General features: G+C 44.0%; 2 protein-coding genes across 5 annotated transcripts in view; one reads left to right on the forward strand and one right to left on the reverse strand.

Annotated features, from left to right (window-relative positions):
• Positions 1-15,503, reverse strand: part of ncf2 (neutrophil cytosolic factor 2) — a 35,605-nt gene extending 20,102 nt beyond the window's left edge. For 2 of the 4 annotated variants that reach the window (XM_062021500.1, XM_062021497.1), the window contains exons 1-8: positions 15,370-15,503; positions 6,699-6,952; positions 6,427-6,618; positions 6,149-6,231; positions 5,968-6,076; positions 4,821-4,955; positions 4,632-4,739; positions 87-146 (exon numbers count right to left, since the gene is read on the reverse strand). In XM_062021500.1, the coding sequence (XP_061877484.1) occupies positions 87-146; positions 4,632-4,739; positions 4,821-4,955; positions 5,968-6,076; positions 6,149-6,231; positions 6,427-6,600 (669 nt within the window). In that variant the 5' untranslated portion in view covers positions 6,601-6,618; positions 6,699-6,952; positions 15,370-15,503. The remainder of the gene's footprint in view (positions 1-86; positions 147-4,631; positions 4,740-4,820; positions 4,956-5,967; positions 6,077-6,148; positions 6,232-6,426; positions 6,619-6,698; positions 6,953-15,369) is intronic. The other 2 variants (XM_062021498.1, XM_062021499.1) reach the window with 2 other exon arrangements.
• The window catches only part of garem (GRB2 associated, regulator of MAPK1), a 33,314-nt gene continuing 30,429 nt past the window's right edge, over positions 14,568-17,452 (forward strand). The window contains exon 1 of the mRNA XM_062021496.1: positions 14,568-14,913. Within this exon, the coding sequence (XP_061877480.1) occupies positions 14,778-14,913 (136 nt within the window). The 5' untranslated portion in view covers positions 14,568-14,777. The remainder of the gene's footprint in view (positions 14,914-17,452) is intronic.

The following is a 17,452-nucleotide window of genomic DNA, read 5'->3' on the forward strand; positions in this document are numbered from 1 at the left end:
TTTAATAATTATTATTAATTAATTCCTTTATAAGTGAACACATGTTTACGACTTACAAGTTTATGACTTCATATACTTGAGGTTACCTGTGGTTGTAACGGTGCAAATCCAGAGAAGTGATCCTGGGGGATAACAGAGGCCACCACCTGAAATAAATAAATACATAAATAATGTTGTTTATTTTCTAAGTACAATATTAATGGTATATTCTACAATGGTGTTTATGTTTTATAAGTACAATATTATTGGTATTGTCTATAATGTTGTTTATGGTGCGATAAGTACAATATTAATTATATATGTTGTCCATGTTTTATAAGTATTTTTAATGGTAAACATAAAATAATGTTGTCTATGTTATATAAATACACTATTAATGGTATGTTTTATAGTGCTGTCAAAAAGGCCAATATTGACGGTATGGTTTCTAATGTTGTACAAAACCCAAAACCAGTGAAGTTGGCACAATGTGTAAATCGTAAATAAAAACAGAATACAATGATTTCAAAATCTTTTTCAACCTATATTCAACTGAATAGACTGCAAAGACAAGATACTTAACGTTCGAACTGGTAAACGTTATTTTTTGCAAATATTAGCTCATTCGGAATTTGATTCCTGCGACGGCCTGGCGAAGTTGGTAGAGTGGCAGTGCCAGCAATCGGAGTGTTGCTGGTTACTGGGGTTCAATTCCCACCTTCTACCTTCCTAGTCACGTCCGTTGTGTCCTTGGGCAAGACACTTCACCCTTTGCCTCTGATGGCTGCTGGTTAGCGCCTTGCATGGCAGCTCCCGCCATCACTGTGTGAATGTGTGTGTGAATGGGTGAATGTGGAAATACTGTCAAAGCGCTTTGAGTACCTTGAAGGTAGAAAAGCGCTATACAAGTATAACCCATTTAACATATTTAAAAAAAGCTGGCACAAGTGGCAAAAAAGACTGACAAAGTTGACGAATGCTCATCAAACACTTATTTGGAACATCTCACAGGTGAACAGGCTAATTGGGGGCCATGATTGGGTATAAAAGCAGCTTCCATTAAATGCTCAGTCATTCACAAACAAGGATGGGGCGAGGGTCACCACTTTGTGAACAAATGCGTGAGCAAATTGTCGAACAGTTTAAGAACAACATTTCTCAATGAGCTATTGCAAGGAATTTAGGGGTTTCACCATCTACGGTCCGTAATATCATCAAAAGGTTCAGAAATCTGGATAAATCACTGCACGCAATGCGGTAAGGCCCGTGACCTTTGATCCCTCAGGCGGTACTGCATCAAAAAACGACATCAGTGTGTAAAGGATATCATCACATGGGCTCAGGAACACTTCACAAAACCATTGTCAGTAACTACAGTCGGTCGCTACATCTGTAAGTGCAAGTTAAAACTCTACTATGCAAAGCGAAAGCCATTTATCAACAACACCCAGAAACATCGCTGGCTTCGCTGGGCCCGACCTCATCTCAGATGGACTCATGCAAAGAGGAAAAGTGTTCTGTGGTCTGATGAGTCCACATTTCAAATTGTTTTTGTAAACTGTGGACGTCGTGTCCTCCGGAACAAAGAGAAGAAGAACCATCCGGATTGTTATTGGCACAAGTTGAAAAGCCAGCATCTGTGATGGTATGGGGGTGTATCAGTGCCCAAGGCATGGGTAACTTACACATCTGTGAAGGCACCATTAATGCTGAAAGGTACATACAGGTTTTGGAGCAACATATGTTGCCATCCAAGCAATGTCATTTTCATGGACGCCCCTGCTTATTTCAGCAAGACAATGCCAGGCCACATTCTGCACGTGTTACAACAGCGTGGCTTCGTAGTAAAAGAGTGCGGGTACTAGACTGGCCTGCCTGTAGTCCGGACCTGTCTCCCATTGAATAAGTGTGGCGCATTATGAAGCCTAAAATACCCCAACGGAGACCCCCGGACTGTTGAACAACTTAAGCTGTACATCAAGCAAGAATGGGAAATAATTCCACCTGAAAAGCTTCAAAAATTGGTCTCCTCAGTTCCCAAACATTTACTGAGTGTTAAAAAGAAAGGCCATGTAACACAGTGGTAAAAATGCCCCTGTGACAACTTTTTTGCAATGTGTTGCTGCCAATAAATTCTAAGTTAATGATTATTTGCAAAAAAAAATTACGTTTCTCAGTTAAAGTATCTTGTCTTTGCAGTGTATTCAATTGAATATAGGTTGAAAAGAATTTGCAAATCATTGTATTCTGTTTTTATTTATGATTTACACAACGTGCCAACTTCACTGGTTTTGGGTTTTGTATATGTTCTGTAAGTACAATATTGATTGTATGTCTACAATGTTGTACATGCTTTATAAGGACAATTTCATGGTATGTTTTATATTGTTGTGTATGTTCTTTAACATTGATTCTCAAACTGTGGTCTGTGTACAACTAGTGCTTCTCAAATATTTTCTGTTCCGCCCCCTCTAGGAAGAAGAAAATATTTTTTAAATTTTTGCCCATCTATACTGTGCCATACGTCAGCTTGTTTTTGTGGCTGTGGAGTGTCCGGTCTTTTGTGGATATATGACAAATGTAAGTCTCATTCCAGTGCAAACATAGCTAAGGTTTTACAGGCAGCTGTCACTGACTTGGAGCTTAAAGGCCTACTGAAACCCACTACTACCGACCATGCAGTCTGATAGTTTATATATCAATGATGAAATCTTAACATTGCAACACATGCCAATACGGCCGGGTTAACTTATAAAGTGCAATTTTAAATTTCCCGCTAAACTTCCGGTTGAAAACGTCTATGTATGATGACGTATGCGCGTGACGTCACTAGTTAAACGGAAGTATTCGGACACCATTGAATCCAATACAAAAAAGCTCTGTTTTCATCTCAAAATTCCACAATATTCTGGACATCTGTGTTGGTGAATCTTTTGCAATTTGTTTAATGAACAATGAAGACTGCAAAGAAGAAAGTTGTAGATGGGATCGGTGTATTAGTGGCTGGCTGTAGCAACACAACAAGGAGGACTTTGACTTGGATAGCAGACACGCTAGCTGACGCTAGCCGACGCTAGCCGCCGACCGCACGGATGATCGGGTGAAGTCCTTCGTCCTTCCGTCGATCGCTGGAACGCAGGTGAGCACGGGTGTTGATGAGCAGATGAGGGCTGGCTGGCGTATGTGGAGTGCTAATGTTTTTATCATAGCTCTGTGAGGTCCCGTTGCTAAGTTAGCTTCAATGGTGTCATTAGCAACAGCATTGTTAAGCTTCGCCAAGCTGGAAAGCATTAACCGTGTATTTACAGGTCCAGGGTTTAATAGTATTGTTGATTTTCTGTCTATCCTTCCAGTCAGGGGTTTATTTCTTTTGTTTATATCTGCATTTGAGCCCGATGCTATCACGTTAGCTCCGTAGCTAAAGTGTTTCGCCGATGTATTGTCGTGGAGATAAAAGTCACTGTGAATGTCCATTTCGCGTTCTCGACTCTCATTTTCAAGAGGATATAGTATCCGAGGTGGTTTAAAATACAAATCTGTGATCCACAATAGAAAAAGGAGAAAGTGGGGAATCCAATGAACCCTTGTACCTAAGTTACGGTCAGAGCGAAAAAAGATACGTCCTGCACTGCACTCTAATCCTTCACTCTCACGTTCCTCATCCACAAATCTTTCATCCTCGCTCAAATTAATGGAGTAATCGTCGCTTTCTTGGTCCGAATCTCTCTCACTGCATTGTAAACAATGGGAAAATGTGAGCAGCCCTTCCTCCTGCGACGTCACGCTACTTCCGGTACAGGCAAGGCTTTTTTTTTATTAGCGACCAAAAGTTGCAAACTTTATCGTCGTTGTTCTCTACTAAATCCTTTCAGCAAAAATATGGCAATATCGCGAAATGATCAAGTATGACACATAGAATGGATCTGCTATCCCCGTTTAAATTAAAAAAAAAAGTTCAGTAGGCCTTTAAAGACAAACCATGACATTGCGGTTGTGACCAATAATTCACGTAATTTTGAAAGTGTTTGTACCTGAGGTGGGATTTGAAGTGCTCATTAAGAACTTTGATCACACTACAAACATTGCAATCCACTGCAGGGGTCCCAGAAATCCCTGGTTTACGCAAGCGTGTGAGACATGACAATGTTTATGTCCAAGAGAAGCAATTACCGACAACTGCCATCACAGAAGTTTAAAATACATTTTATTATGTGATGGAGCAGATTTGAAATATGTTGACTTAGTACTACAGCAGAAATAGGATTATCAATTTATTCAAATTTTACTTTTATAATTTGTAGTTTTACTTTCAATTTGTGGGAAAAAGTCAAACAGTTCAAAGATCATAATTCATGCATGCAAACTTATAAAAGTTATAAAAATGCTCCTGCATTGTTTTGTGACGTCCATTCATATATTTAATTACACAAGTTTAAAAAAAAAAAAAAGGTTTAAATAGGGTCATGCCCTACTGTACACCAGACTGCAAACTATATGCCTATAATTGCATCCATATTTGTTTTTAACATAACTGAGGTATAGAGATGGAAAACAAAAAGTTTTTTTAGGCTTTTTCTGGGTTTGCCCTTACTGTATCCTTATTCCTTACTGTACCTCAGTGTTTTACAGTATTTGTAAATGTGTAGTATTACCTTGGCTTTTCCCAGGTAGTCTTTCTTGTCCAGCTGAGCAACATAATATTTATTTGGTCTGAAGAGCGCAGTGGAAGGAAACTCTACTGCTTTGAAAATGTTCTGTTTCTGCAGGTGAAATGAAAGTTGTTTGCTAACAGGAATGATATGAAAATAGTTGTATTATTGTGATGGTAATACATCACAGACCAGGATGGACTGCATGGCTCGATCCAAGATGTTGAGCTTATTGTCAGTCTTGTACTCAAGAGCCTTCACAAGGTTCTTCTGGGCTCTTTCCCACTCACCCAGGTGAGCCTCAGCCAGGGCCATGTTGTGAAGAACCTGGAGAAAATCATAAATATTACTGTATTTAAAATATTACCAGACAAAATGATCAACATTCTTGTTTCTGTATATTATATAATATTGCGTATTATACTCAATGGTTAACTGGACATCTTTATGTGCTCAACGCCTCAATCATTGGTATGTTTTCATCTACAAAACCATTCTGGGTATTACTCCATCTTATCTGTCTTGTCTTTTAACAAAGAAACAAGGAAGTCACAATCTTCGTTCAATGAATGTTCTGCAATTTGTCGTCCCCAAAGTAAGAACTGAACTGGGCAAGAAAGCATTTAGGTTTTCAGCACCGAAGACTTGGAATAACCTACAATCGAATATTAAACTTCAAACCCTTGTTACATTGAATGAGTTTAAAGCTTCTGTGAAAGGACTGCAGTCTACCTTGTCTGTATGCACATGTGTTATGTGAGCAAGTTTTAATGTTGTAAATGTGATGTTTTATGTGTTGTTTACTGTTTTTTAATGTAACCTTGCTGCTGCACTCTTGGCCAGGTCTCCCTTGGAAAAGAGATATTTGATCTCAATTGGATATTACCTGGTTAAATAAAGGCTAAATAAAATAAACAACAGTAAAAGATTAGTAATTATTCTGTTAATTAACTGCTGTTGTTTTTTTGGTTCCTTATCTTTTTTTATGTATTGCTTGTCTACCCGTGCCTTTTTTTAATGCCCTTGCAGCTGCACCTGAATGAATGTGCTAGCGCGCGCGTTATAATTACGACAAGCAGCTGGATAAAAAAAAAACACAGATACCCGTATCATTTGTCCAGAATCTGAACGGTCCCCCTGGACTGACCCAATTAGAAACCAGTACCAAAAAATACATGTACTCGGTATACTACATCCCTACTGATGGGAGAACTCCAATGTTTTCGTTTGATATCGTTACAGTACATGCCACGGCATTATTTATATCATTCATATCGAGTACTGATACATTGATATAAAGACATATTCATATAGAGCACTGATATATGAATATACTGACCTCACATGCGTATAGTTTGTATCTGAGACCGAGTGCTTTGTAATCAATCAGCTGGTTGCCTCTCAGGGCCTTCAGGGCAAGTTGGAAGTCACTGACACTCTCCTGGAACCTTTAAAGGCAACACGTAAAATTAAGAGTTCAAGTTAATAAGTATGTGTGGTTGAATTATGCATCTTCTTGCCTCTGCTTCTTGTAGAAGGTGATTGCCCTTTGAAAGAATGCTACAGCCAGATGCTCATCTTTGGAAATGCTGAAATCAAAAGCCTGAAAAGCAAAACAGGTCACTTCCTCCACAAGAGTAAATGCAAAATGGTGACTTCTTCTTTCTCAGTGACTTGCACTTTCACACCACACATTTTTACAAAACTTCTTAACAACCCATATCCAAGTTGATAATAACAAGCATAATAACAATCCAAGTTGATCATCAAAGTGTGGTGAAATCATTTCCAGCTGTACCTTTTCAGCAGCGTCCAGTTTTTGCTCCACAAGCTGAAGACAACCGACGTTGAAGCTGATTTTGGAGTTGGGGTCTTCAATGGACAAGAAAATCTCGAGAGCTTGCTTTAAATCTTGTCTGTCGACACACGATATAGCCTCGTCCCACTGACGCAGAGTGTCCAAAAAAGCCATGATGGACGTTCTGTGTGACTGAGAATGAAGTTCCTTTGATTTGTACTACAGAAATCAGGAAGTGTGTTGCACCTTATTTCCTCATCATTGCAACTTACTTATGACTCAATATATCTGATATCATCTCAGCATGAACCATAGCTGCCAACATTTGACATTAAAAAAGTCACTGTGACGATCTGCGTGCGTGTGGGCTCTCTGTGGCGGATAGAATGGTGGGACTCCTGGTCTGCGTGCACAAAGTATTTTTATTTTTTTGTGTCTTTTGGGCATTTAATGTCAGCTTTGCTCTCGTCTCCTCGTCTGCCTGACCTCCTCTCATCTGTCTCCCCTCTCATGGCCTCGGACGCTGCTAATAAAGGAGACAGGTGATCACATAACCCGCTTCAGCTGGGGAATCCACTCACCTGTCAGGTGCTTCGTAGTCGGCTCCTGCACACGCCCTTACCGCAGGAGACGCGCCGACCACGCCCTCTCCACAGTCACATAAGGGAATTACTGGTCCTACTATGACCGTGAGCTTTAACTCCCATGCATATTCTTTATCAAATCCTATAGCCTTTTGTGAAATCCACCCATCCATCAATTTTCTACCACTTGTCCCTCTCGAGGTGCTGGAGCCTGTGCTCGGGCGGAAGGCGGGGTGCACCCTGGACAAGTCCAACACAGACAGACAGACAACATTCACACTCACATCCACACACTAGGGCCAATTTAGTGTTGCCAATCAACCTATCCCCATGTGCATGTCTTTGGAGGTGGGAGGAAACCGGAGTGCCCAGAGGTAACCTACGCAGTCACGGGGAGAACATGCAAACTCCACACAGAAAGACCCATAGCCCGGCGGCAAATAAACTTATGAACACATAGTAAAGACGCAAATCCTTATACACAACTATATAATATGGTATACAATATAACTATATGATATACATTTCCATCCATCCACCCATTTTTCTACCGCTTGTCCCTATCGGGGTCGCGGTGGGTGCTGGAGCCTATCTCAGCGGCATTCTGGCTATAGGCGGGGTACACCCTGGACAAGTCGCCACCTCATCACAGGACCAACACAGACAGACAACATTCACACTCACATTCACACACTAGGGCCAATTTAGTGTTGCCAATCAACCTATGCCCAGGTGCATGTCTTTGGAGGTGGGAGGAAGCCGGAGTACCCGGAGGGAACCCACGCAGTCATGGGGAGAACAAGCAAACTCCACACAGAAAGATCCCGAGCCCAGGATCGAACCCAGGTCATTCGTATTGTGAGGCACACGCACTAACCCCTGTTCCACTGGGCTGCCATGATATCCATCCATCCATCCATCCATCCATCTTCCTCCGCTTATCCGAGGCCGGCTCGCGGGGGCAGCAGCCTAAGCAGGGAAGCCCAGACTTCCCTCTCCCCAGCCACTTCGTCCGGCTCCTCCCGGGGGATCCCGAGGCGTTCCCAGGCCAGCCGGGAGAGATAGTCTTCTCAACTTGTCCTGGGCCTTCCCCGTGGCCTCCTACCGGTCGGACGTGCCCGAAACACCTCCCTAGGGAGGCGTTCAGAATCAGAATAGTTTTATTGCCATTGTTTGAGAACGGGTTCACAAACTAGGAATTTTTCTTGGTGCAATTGTGCAACATAAAACACATATAACACATATTTGGTAATAAAAAGAGCTGTAACTGAGATATCAGATCTTATAATAGACTTAGAAGGAATTCAAGGAATTCAAGGAGCTACTGTTAAGAGTTATTGTTCATGTGCCTGATGGCCGAGGGGAAAAAACTGTTCAGGTGGCGGGAGGTGTGGGTCTGGATGGAGCGTAGTCTCCTGCCTGAGGGGAGAGGGGAGAATAGTGTGTGTCCAGGGTGAGAAGAGTCAGCTGTGATCCGACCCACACGCCTCCTGGTCCTGGAGGAGAACAAGTCCTGGAGGGATGGGAGCTTGCAGCCAATCACCTTCTCAGCAGCACGTACGATGCGCTGCAGTCTATGCTTATCCTGGACTGCGGCGCCGGGGAACCACACTGTGATGGAGGAGGTCAGGATGGACTCTATGATGGCTGAGTAAAACTGCACCAGCATCTCGGTCGGCACCTTAAGTTTCCTCAGCTGCCGCAGGAAGTACATCCTCTGCTGCGCCTTCTTGATGAGGGAGCTGATGGTCGGCTCCCACTTGAGGTCTTGGGTGATGGTGGTGCCCAAGAAACGGAAGGAGTCCACAAGGGGGACGGGGGTGGAAGAGTCAATCAGGGTGAGGGGGGATGGTGGGGCTGTGACTTTCCTGAAGTCCATGATCATCTCCACTGTTTTCTGGGCGTTCAGCTCCAGGTTGTTGAGGCTGCACCAGGACGTCAGCCGGTCCACCTCTCTCCTGTAGGCGGACTCATCGCCATCCGAGATGAGCCCAATGAGGGTGGTGTCATCCGCAAACTTGAGCAGTTTTACGGATTGGTGACTGGAGGTGCAGCAGTTTGTATACAGGGAGAAGAGCCAGGGGGAGAGTACACAGCCCTGAGGAGTACCAGTGTTCGTGGTTCGACTGTCCGAGACAATCTTCCCCAGCCGCACGTGCTGTCTTCGGTCTGTCAGGAAGTCATTGATCCAACTGCAGAGGGAGTCGGGCACGCTGAGCTGGTAGAGCTTGTCTCGTAGCAGTCCAGGGAGGATGGTGTTGAAGGCAGAGCTGAAGTCCACAAACAGGATCCTAGCGTAGGTTCCTGGGGAGTCCAGATGCTCCAGGATGAAGTGGAGGGCCAGGTTCACTGCATCATCCACAGACCTGTTGGCTCTATAGCAAACTGCAGTGGGTCCAGGAGGGGGGCGGTGATGTCTTTGAGGTGGGGCAGGACCAAGCGCTCAAAGGACTTCATGACCACAGACGTCAACGCGACCGGCCTGTAGTCATTTAGTCCTGTGATCTGTGCTTTCTTGGGGACAGGGACAATGGTGGAGGTCTTAAAGCAGGACGGCATGCGGCATAGCTCCAGAGAGGTGTTAAAAATGTCAGTGAAGACAGGAGCCAGCTGATCCGCACAGTGTCTGAGAGTGGAGGGGGAGACACCATCTGGCCCGGGGGCCTTCCGCGTATTCAGCTTGAAGAACTGCCGGCGTACATCCTCTTCTCGGATGGAGAGGGCCTTTACAGTCCTATGATGTTCTTGGAGTCCTGTGATGTCCTTGTGTGTTGTGCTTCACGGAGACATGGCTGAGCGCAAGTGTCCCGGACAGCGCGGTGCAACTGGATGGCTTTCATCTCCTCCGCGCGGACCGAGACGCGGCGCTCTCAGGCAAAAAAAGAGGCAAAGTCTGCTTCTTTGTCAACAACTGCTGGTGTACAGACGTGACAGTGATTTTCAAACACTGTTCTCCTTCTCTGGAATATATCTTCATCCACTGTAAGCCCTTTTACTCACCGCGTGAGATTGTTTCATTCATTCTGGTGGCTGTTTACATCCCGCCCGGCGCGGACGTGCGTGACGCTCAGCGCGCGCTTGCAGGACAAATCTTACATGTGGAACGGTCTTTTCCTGACTCTCTTGTTATCGTGCTTGGTGACTTTAACAAAGGAAATTTGAGCCAGGAATTACCCAAGTATAGACAGTTTATTAAATGCCCGACCAGAGAGGAGAACACGCTGGATCACTGCTACACTACATTGAGCAAGGCTTTTCATGCAGTCCCGCGCGCTGCTCTTGGACTATCAGATCACGTGATGGTGCACTTAATCCCTTCATACAGACAGAGACTGAAACTGGCTAAACCTGTTATGAGGACCATTAAGTGTTTCTGTGGACGAGTTGCGTGCTTGTTGGGAGACGACAGACTGGGAGGCAATTGGAGCGGCCACGGACAATCTGGACGAGTATACGGACACTGTGACCTCATACATACAGTTCAATGAGGCGCGCATCATTCCAACGCGCACCAGGGTTTGTTATAACAGCGACAAGCCCTGGTTCACACCCAAGCTCCGACAGCTGCACAAGAAGAAGGAGGCTGCGTGGAGAAGCGGGGACCGGAGTACATACAGAGAAGCAAAGTATCACTTCAACAGGGAAGTGGAGAAAGCTAAATCTGTGTACTCTAACCGTCTACAGGACCAGTTCCGCTCCAATGATTCTGCGGCCGTTTGGAGAGGTCTAAGGGCCCTTACGAACTATAAGCCCAAAACCCCCCAGGTCCTGAATGTCCGGACTCTCGCTCAGGGCCTCAACACACATTACTGTCGTCATGAACGGCCTTCAGCTCATCAAAGCCCTGCTCCCCCCACCATCACCCTCCCCACCAATGCCAGCACTTCATTAAAGGAGTTAAAGGACTCAAAGGATGGGTGGCATGCCCGAACCACCTCATCTGGCTCCTCTCGATGTGGAGGAGCAGTGACTTTACTTTGAGCTCCTCCCGGATGACAGATCTTCTCACCCTATCTCTAAGGGAGAGCCCCGCCACCCAGCGGAGGAAGCTCATTTTGGACGCTTGTGCCCGTGATCTTGTCCTTTCGGTCATAACCCAAAGCTCATGACCATAGGTGAGGATGGGAACGTAGATCGACCGGTAAATTGAGAGCTTTGCCTTCCGGCTCAGCTCCTTCTTCACCACAACGGATCGATACAGCGTCCGCATTACTGAAGATGCCGCACCGATCCGCCTGTCGATCTCACGATCCACTCTTCCCTCACTCGTGAAGAAGACTCCGAAGTACTTGAACTCCTCCACTTGGGGCAAGATCTCCTCCCCAACCCGGAGATGACACTCCACCCTTTTCCGGGCGAGAACCATGGACTCGGACTTGGAGGTGCTGACTCCCATCCCAGTCGCTTCACACTCGGCTGCGAACCGATCCAGTGAGAGCTGAAGATCTTGGCCAGATGAAGCCATCAGGACCACATCATCTGCAAAAAGCAGAGACCTAATACTGCAGCCACCAAACCAGATACCCTCAACGCCCTGACTGCGCCTAGAAATTCTGCCCATAAAAATTATGAACAGAATCGGTGACTCGGAGTCCAACCCTCACTGGAATGCGGACCAAGCTCTGACACTGATCATACAGGGAGCGGACCGCCACAATTAGATAGTCCGTTACCCCATACTCTCTGAGCACTCCCCACAGGACTAAGTCCTGTCGGGAAGTGCCTCAGAGAGCTCATGGGTACGGACTATGTAATTGTGCAGACTCCCAGCTCCCTGCTAGGACCTCCAGAGTAGAGACTTGGTCCAGCATTCCACGACCGGGACGAAAACCACACTGTTCTTCCTGAATCCGAGGTTCGACTATCCGGCGTAGCCTCCTCTCCAGTACACCTGAATAGACCTTACCGGGAAGGCTGAGGAGTGTGATTCCACGACAGTTGGAACACACCCTCCGGTTCCCCTTCTTAAAGAGAGGAACCACCACCCCGGTCTGCCAATCCAGAGGTACTGCCCCCGATGTCCACGTGATGTTGCAGAGTCTTGTCAACCAAGACAGCTCCACAGCATCCAGAGCCTTGAGGAACTCCGGGCGGATCTCATCGAGGAGCTTTTTAACTACCTCGGCAACCTCAGCCCCAGAAATAGGAAAGCCCACCACAGATTCCCCAGGCACTGCTTCCTCGTAGGAACACGTGTTGGTAGGATTGAGGAGGTCTTCGAAGTATTCCCTCCACCAGAACACCATCCCCACCATACATTGCCATGATATACATTTACTAAATTACATTTGGATGGTAGTCTATGTAACGGGGGCCAGCTAATGCGGCTACACTAGATGTAAATTGGTAAACCCCACTCCCAGACAACTTCAAGAGTAGTGCTGGCGGCTGGGCTGCCAGCTCAGGCTTTTAGTCCAGTAGTCAGCACACTCGCCTCTCAATACGAACAACCAGGGTTCAAATCCCTGTGCGGAGTGTGGTAAAAAGGCACAAGGGTCGAGGCAGAAGGCTTTCATCTACTTTGGTAGCCTTTGACTTCACTCCATGTTCAAATGCTGTGTTTAAAATGTAATTTGTATTGCTGGGGGTCTAACTCTCTGCTGAACACTAGTATTTGTATACGGCAGAGACATAGAGTGCTGTTTTCTGGACTGATGGATGAGTAGATGGTATCCAAGATCAAATACTTTTCCAAACTGGACTTTACGACAAACGAAGGGGATCACAAAATAACATTTTCATGGAGGATATTGTACTTCACATACAAATACATTAGAACAGGGATTCTCAAACTGTGGTACGTATACAACTAGTGGTGCGTGGGCTCCATCTAGTGGTACGCCAAAGAATCACTTAATTAAATATTTAAACACAGTGTTACTGTTCAAACTGTGTTTAATGTTACAGTAGCCAATACTATTAAATATACTTGTTAAATAAAACCTCTGCCTTGTTTGAATGAATATTTAGGCCTATTACGCTACTGTCTTTTAATGTTGGTCAATAAGGTGGTGCTTGTAAAGCCAAGTGTTTTTTTGAAGTGGTACTTGGTGAAAAAAGTTTGAGAACCAATGCAGTAGAAGTTAAGAAATATTCCAAAGGTTGTATTTACTTCATCAAAGCAAATCAATCAGCCCAATAGGCCATCCAGCAACTCAAGGGATTCTGGTTCGAATCCAGCTACTGTGATCCTACCAGGGCTGCTAGACTTTTGACAAAAACAAGAAAGTTTGATCATATTACGCCTATACTTGCTCACCTGCACTGGCTTCCTGTGCACTTAAGATGTGACTTTAAAGTTTTACTACTTATGTATAAAATACTACACGGTCTAGCTCCAGCCTATCTTGCCGATTGTATTGTACCATATGTCCCGGCAAGAAATCTGCGTTCAAAGAACTCCGGCTTATTAGTGATTCCCAGAGCCCAAAAAAAGTCTGCGGGCTATAGAGCGTTTTCTATTCGGGCTGCAGTACTCTGGAATGCCCTCCCGGTAACAGTTAGAGATGCTACCTCAGTAGAAGCATTTAAGTCCCATATTAAAACTCATTTGTATACTCTAGCCTTTAAATAGACCCCCTTTTTAGACCAGTTGATCTGCCGTTTCTTTTCTTCTCTCCTCTGCTCCCCTCTCCCTTGGGGAGGGGGAGTTGCACAGGTCCGGTGGCCATGGATGAAGTGCTGGCTGTCCAGAGTCGGGACCCCGGGGGGACCGCTAGCCTGTGCATTGGTTGGGGACATCTCTGCGCTGCTGACCCGCCTCCGCTCGGGACGGTTTCCTGCTGGCCCCACTATGGACTGGACTCTTGCTGATGTGTTGGATCCACTGTGGACTGGACTTTCACAATATTATGTCAGACCCACTCGACATCCATTGCTTTCGGTCTCCCCTAGAGGGGGGGGTTACCCACATATGCAGTCCTCTCCAAGGTTTCTCATAGTCATTCACATCGACGTCCCACTGGGGTGAGTTTTTCCTTGCCCGTATGTGGGCTCTGTACCGAGGATGTCGTTGTGGCTTGTGCAGCCCTTTGAGACACTTGTGATTTAGGGCTATATGAATAAACATTGATTGATTGATTGATTGTGTCCTTGGGCAAGAGAGCTCACCCACCTTGCTTCCAGTGCCACACATACTGGTCTTCCTGTTCTGTGTACCCCTGTTTTGTTCATACCTTGTATGTAATAACATAGAATACTTACATTTTCTTATGTCATATTTATATATTGGTCACAAATAAGATTCAAATTGATAAAATATATATTTTTATCGGCCCTTTTATCTGGGCCTGTATTGCTTTGGTATCGGATCGATACCCACATTTACAGTATCGCCATCCCCAATGAGCAGCAGAGCATTCTCCTTTACAGCAAAATAAAAACTCCCGGTTATTAAAAACGGCATTTAATTTCGTGTGTCTGTCATCAAACAATAACTACATTACAAATGTATTCAAACAGGTCTCGTGATTGCAACTCGGAAAAGATGCGCAAGAACAAAGTAAATATTCGCTCTTACTTTGTAGGGAAAATTACGCATTTCCGGTATTAGTCTGGGTCCAGTTGCTAGCTAAATAAACATGTCTGCTTTTTCATCATCAGATTGCGAATTTTAATGACACGTAAAGAGACGAACAGGAAAAAAATAAGGAACATGGCGCCAATTATAAGAATATTAATGGAGATTTGGTGCGCTTTGGCTGGTTTGTTGGCGCTGTGGTGCCTTTTGTGACCGTGTTTACACGCAGCTAGCCCTCCTGTGGGCTAATGGAAGCTTGCAAGATGGAGCTTGGAACAATGTTGTACAACAATTTAAAAGATGTTACATGGAGCACGACGTCCTTGCCATTAGATCAACTTGTCAGCGCTTACCGTTTGCCACAAATCGTCAAGCTGGACAACGGTCAGTCACTTTTCCACTCTTCAAAAGTGTTGCAGCTAACTTGTGTGTCTGGCTAGCTGCTAACCTAGAAGTGACGTGCTAAACGAAGTTAATGTCTGCACTGTGATCGGATTGTATTTAGCGTTTGTAAACAATTTAATGTATGCATCAACTCACTCATAGCACACACTCCTGCTAATAATGAAGCATTTATATTGTGCAACACGTTAAAAAGGGTGTGCAAATGACAAGTCTCAGCTACTGCTTTGGAATGTGAATGACAACTAAAGATGCTCACATTTGGTTATCCACATCAAATTAAACTAAAATTCATCTTCTTTGGCCTGTGTTAAACATGCATATTAGCAAAGCGACATTTAGAGCAACATTACACGATGCAACATATCTAAAAATATCTGAGTGAGTAAATAGTGATAATAAATTACACATAAATACACCCATCCATCCATTTCCTACCGCTTGTCCCTTTCGGGGTCGCGGGGGTGCTGGAGCCTATCTCAGCTGCATTCAGGCGGAAAGCGGTGTACACCCTGGACAAGTCGCCACCTCATCGCTGGGCCAACACAGATGGACACCATTCACTTTCACGTTCACACACTAGGGCCAATTTAGTGTTGCCAATCAACCTACTTCTTCTTTTGTTTTTTTATGGCGGTTGGCAAGCAACCTTATGGTGTGCATTACCGCCACCTACTGTAATGGAGTGTGAACCGAGGTGGATCCCTAATCTATATTATTTTATTTAACCCAGTGTTTTTTAAATATGTGTATCAGTGGTTCTTAACCTGGGTTCGATCGAACCCTAGGGGTTCGGTGAGTCGGCCTCAGGGGTTCAGCGGAGACACACCCGACTTATCGTGTAAATAAAAACTTCTCCCTATCGACGTATTATGGATACCCCCAAACAATGTTCCCTCTAATTTTCCATCTGATTTTCAGGTGTGTAATTTGATGTGGTTCATCACGGTTCATTTTGTGCACCAGTAAAAAAACATATAACTTTGTCATGAATTTGAAAATAATAACATTTTATTTTTCACTAAAGAAGGGTTCGGTGAATGCGCATATGAAACTGGTGGGGTTCGGTACCTTCAGCAAGGTTAAGAACTACTGCTTTATATCCTATGTGTTCTGAGTTCAAGCCTAATATATCTTCCACTGCTAACCTAATATTCTCTTTCGCTAACTTACTTTCCAGTATTTCCCTTTCTCTATTGTATTTCCTACAATGTATTAAAACATGTCCTACACTTTCTATCTGATGGCAAGAATCACACAGTCCTGTAGTATGTTTCCCTATCAATTTCAATGAACTATTTAGATATCTATGTCCTAATCTCATTCTAGTAATAATGTCTTCTTCCTTCCTATTTCTATTGCCTCCTCTCATTACACCTACTCTCCTCTGGACTTTGTAATACTCTACCTTTTCTTTCCTTATTCCAATTATCCTGCCACTTTTTATTGTGTTCTATCTTAATTATGTTCTTCACTTCTTCTTTACTGTACTTAATCTCCATGTTTACTTCTGTTTTAGTGGTTGCTTGTTTTGCGTATCTATCAGCTAATTCATTCCCCAAAACTCCTACATGAGCAGGAACCCAAAGAAATGTTACCACACCTCCCGCTTTATTTATTCTGTAGATTGCCTGAGCTATTTCATAAACTAAATCTTGTCTTGTTTCTGATGCTATGTTTTTTATGCTAATCAATGCACAGCTGGAGTCCGAGCACGCGACTGCTTTCCTTGCTTTATTTTCCTCTATCCAGTTAACTGCCATATAAATTGCAACCATTTCCCCCGTAAAAACATAACTTATCACTGATTCTTTTATATAATACTATGTTTCCTTGTGGGATAACTGCTGCAGCTCCTACTTTATTATTTATAGTTTTTGATGCATCTGTGTATACCATGATGTTGTCTAAAAACGTTTCCTCAATCCATTGTTTTATCTGGTAACTATTTAAATTTCCATTCTTTAGTAATTGCATGTTTACCTTGGGGTTTTCATACATCCACGGTGGTATTGCAGGGATTGGTACTGTAGGGCTAACTTCAATATTGTCAATTTGAGCTTTATTACATATGTCTCCTATTATCCACCCGAAACTATTCATTTTTTTCTTATCTTTTTCTTGGCAGTTTAGTAGCACTTGGTGAGTTGGATGTCCTTGCTTGGACCCTTTTAAGTTTGCCCAATAAACTGTTGACAGTTGATCTCTCCTCATGTCTAAAGGTTTTTCATTAATTTCTATTTGTAATGCTGCAACTGGGGTTGATTTTGTAGCTCCACAACATAACCTTAAAGCCTGTGATTGGATCCTGTCTATTTTCCCAAGTAATGTTTTTGAAGCAGATTGGTAAATGATGCATCCATAATCAATAACAGATTGAATTAAAGTGATATATATTGCTTTCAATGTCTGCCTATCAGCCCCCCAATCTTTACCCCTCAAAGCCCTCATTATATTTAACACCTTTTTACTTTTCTCCACTATTTTGCTGATGTGGGTTGACCAGTTAATATTTTTATCA

Source organism: Entelurus aequoreus, linkage group LG15, assembly GCF_033978785.1.
Source record: "Entelurus aequoreus isolate RoL-2023_Sb linkage group LG15, RoL_Eaeq_v1.1, whole genome shotgun sequence".
Taxonomy (NCBI): domain Eukaryota; kingdom Metazoa; phylum Chordata; class Actinopteri; order Syngnathiformes; family Syngnathidae; genus Entelurus; species Entelurus aequoreus.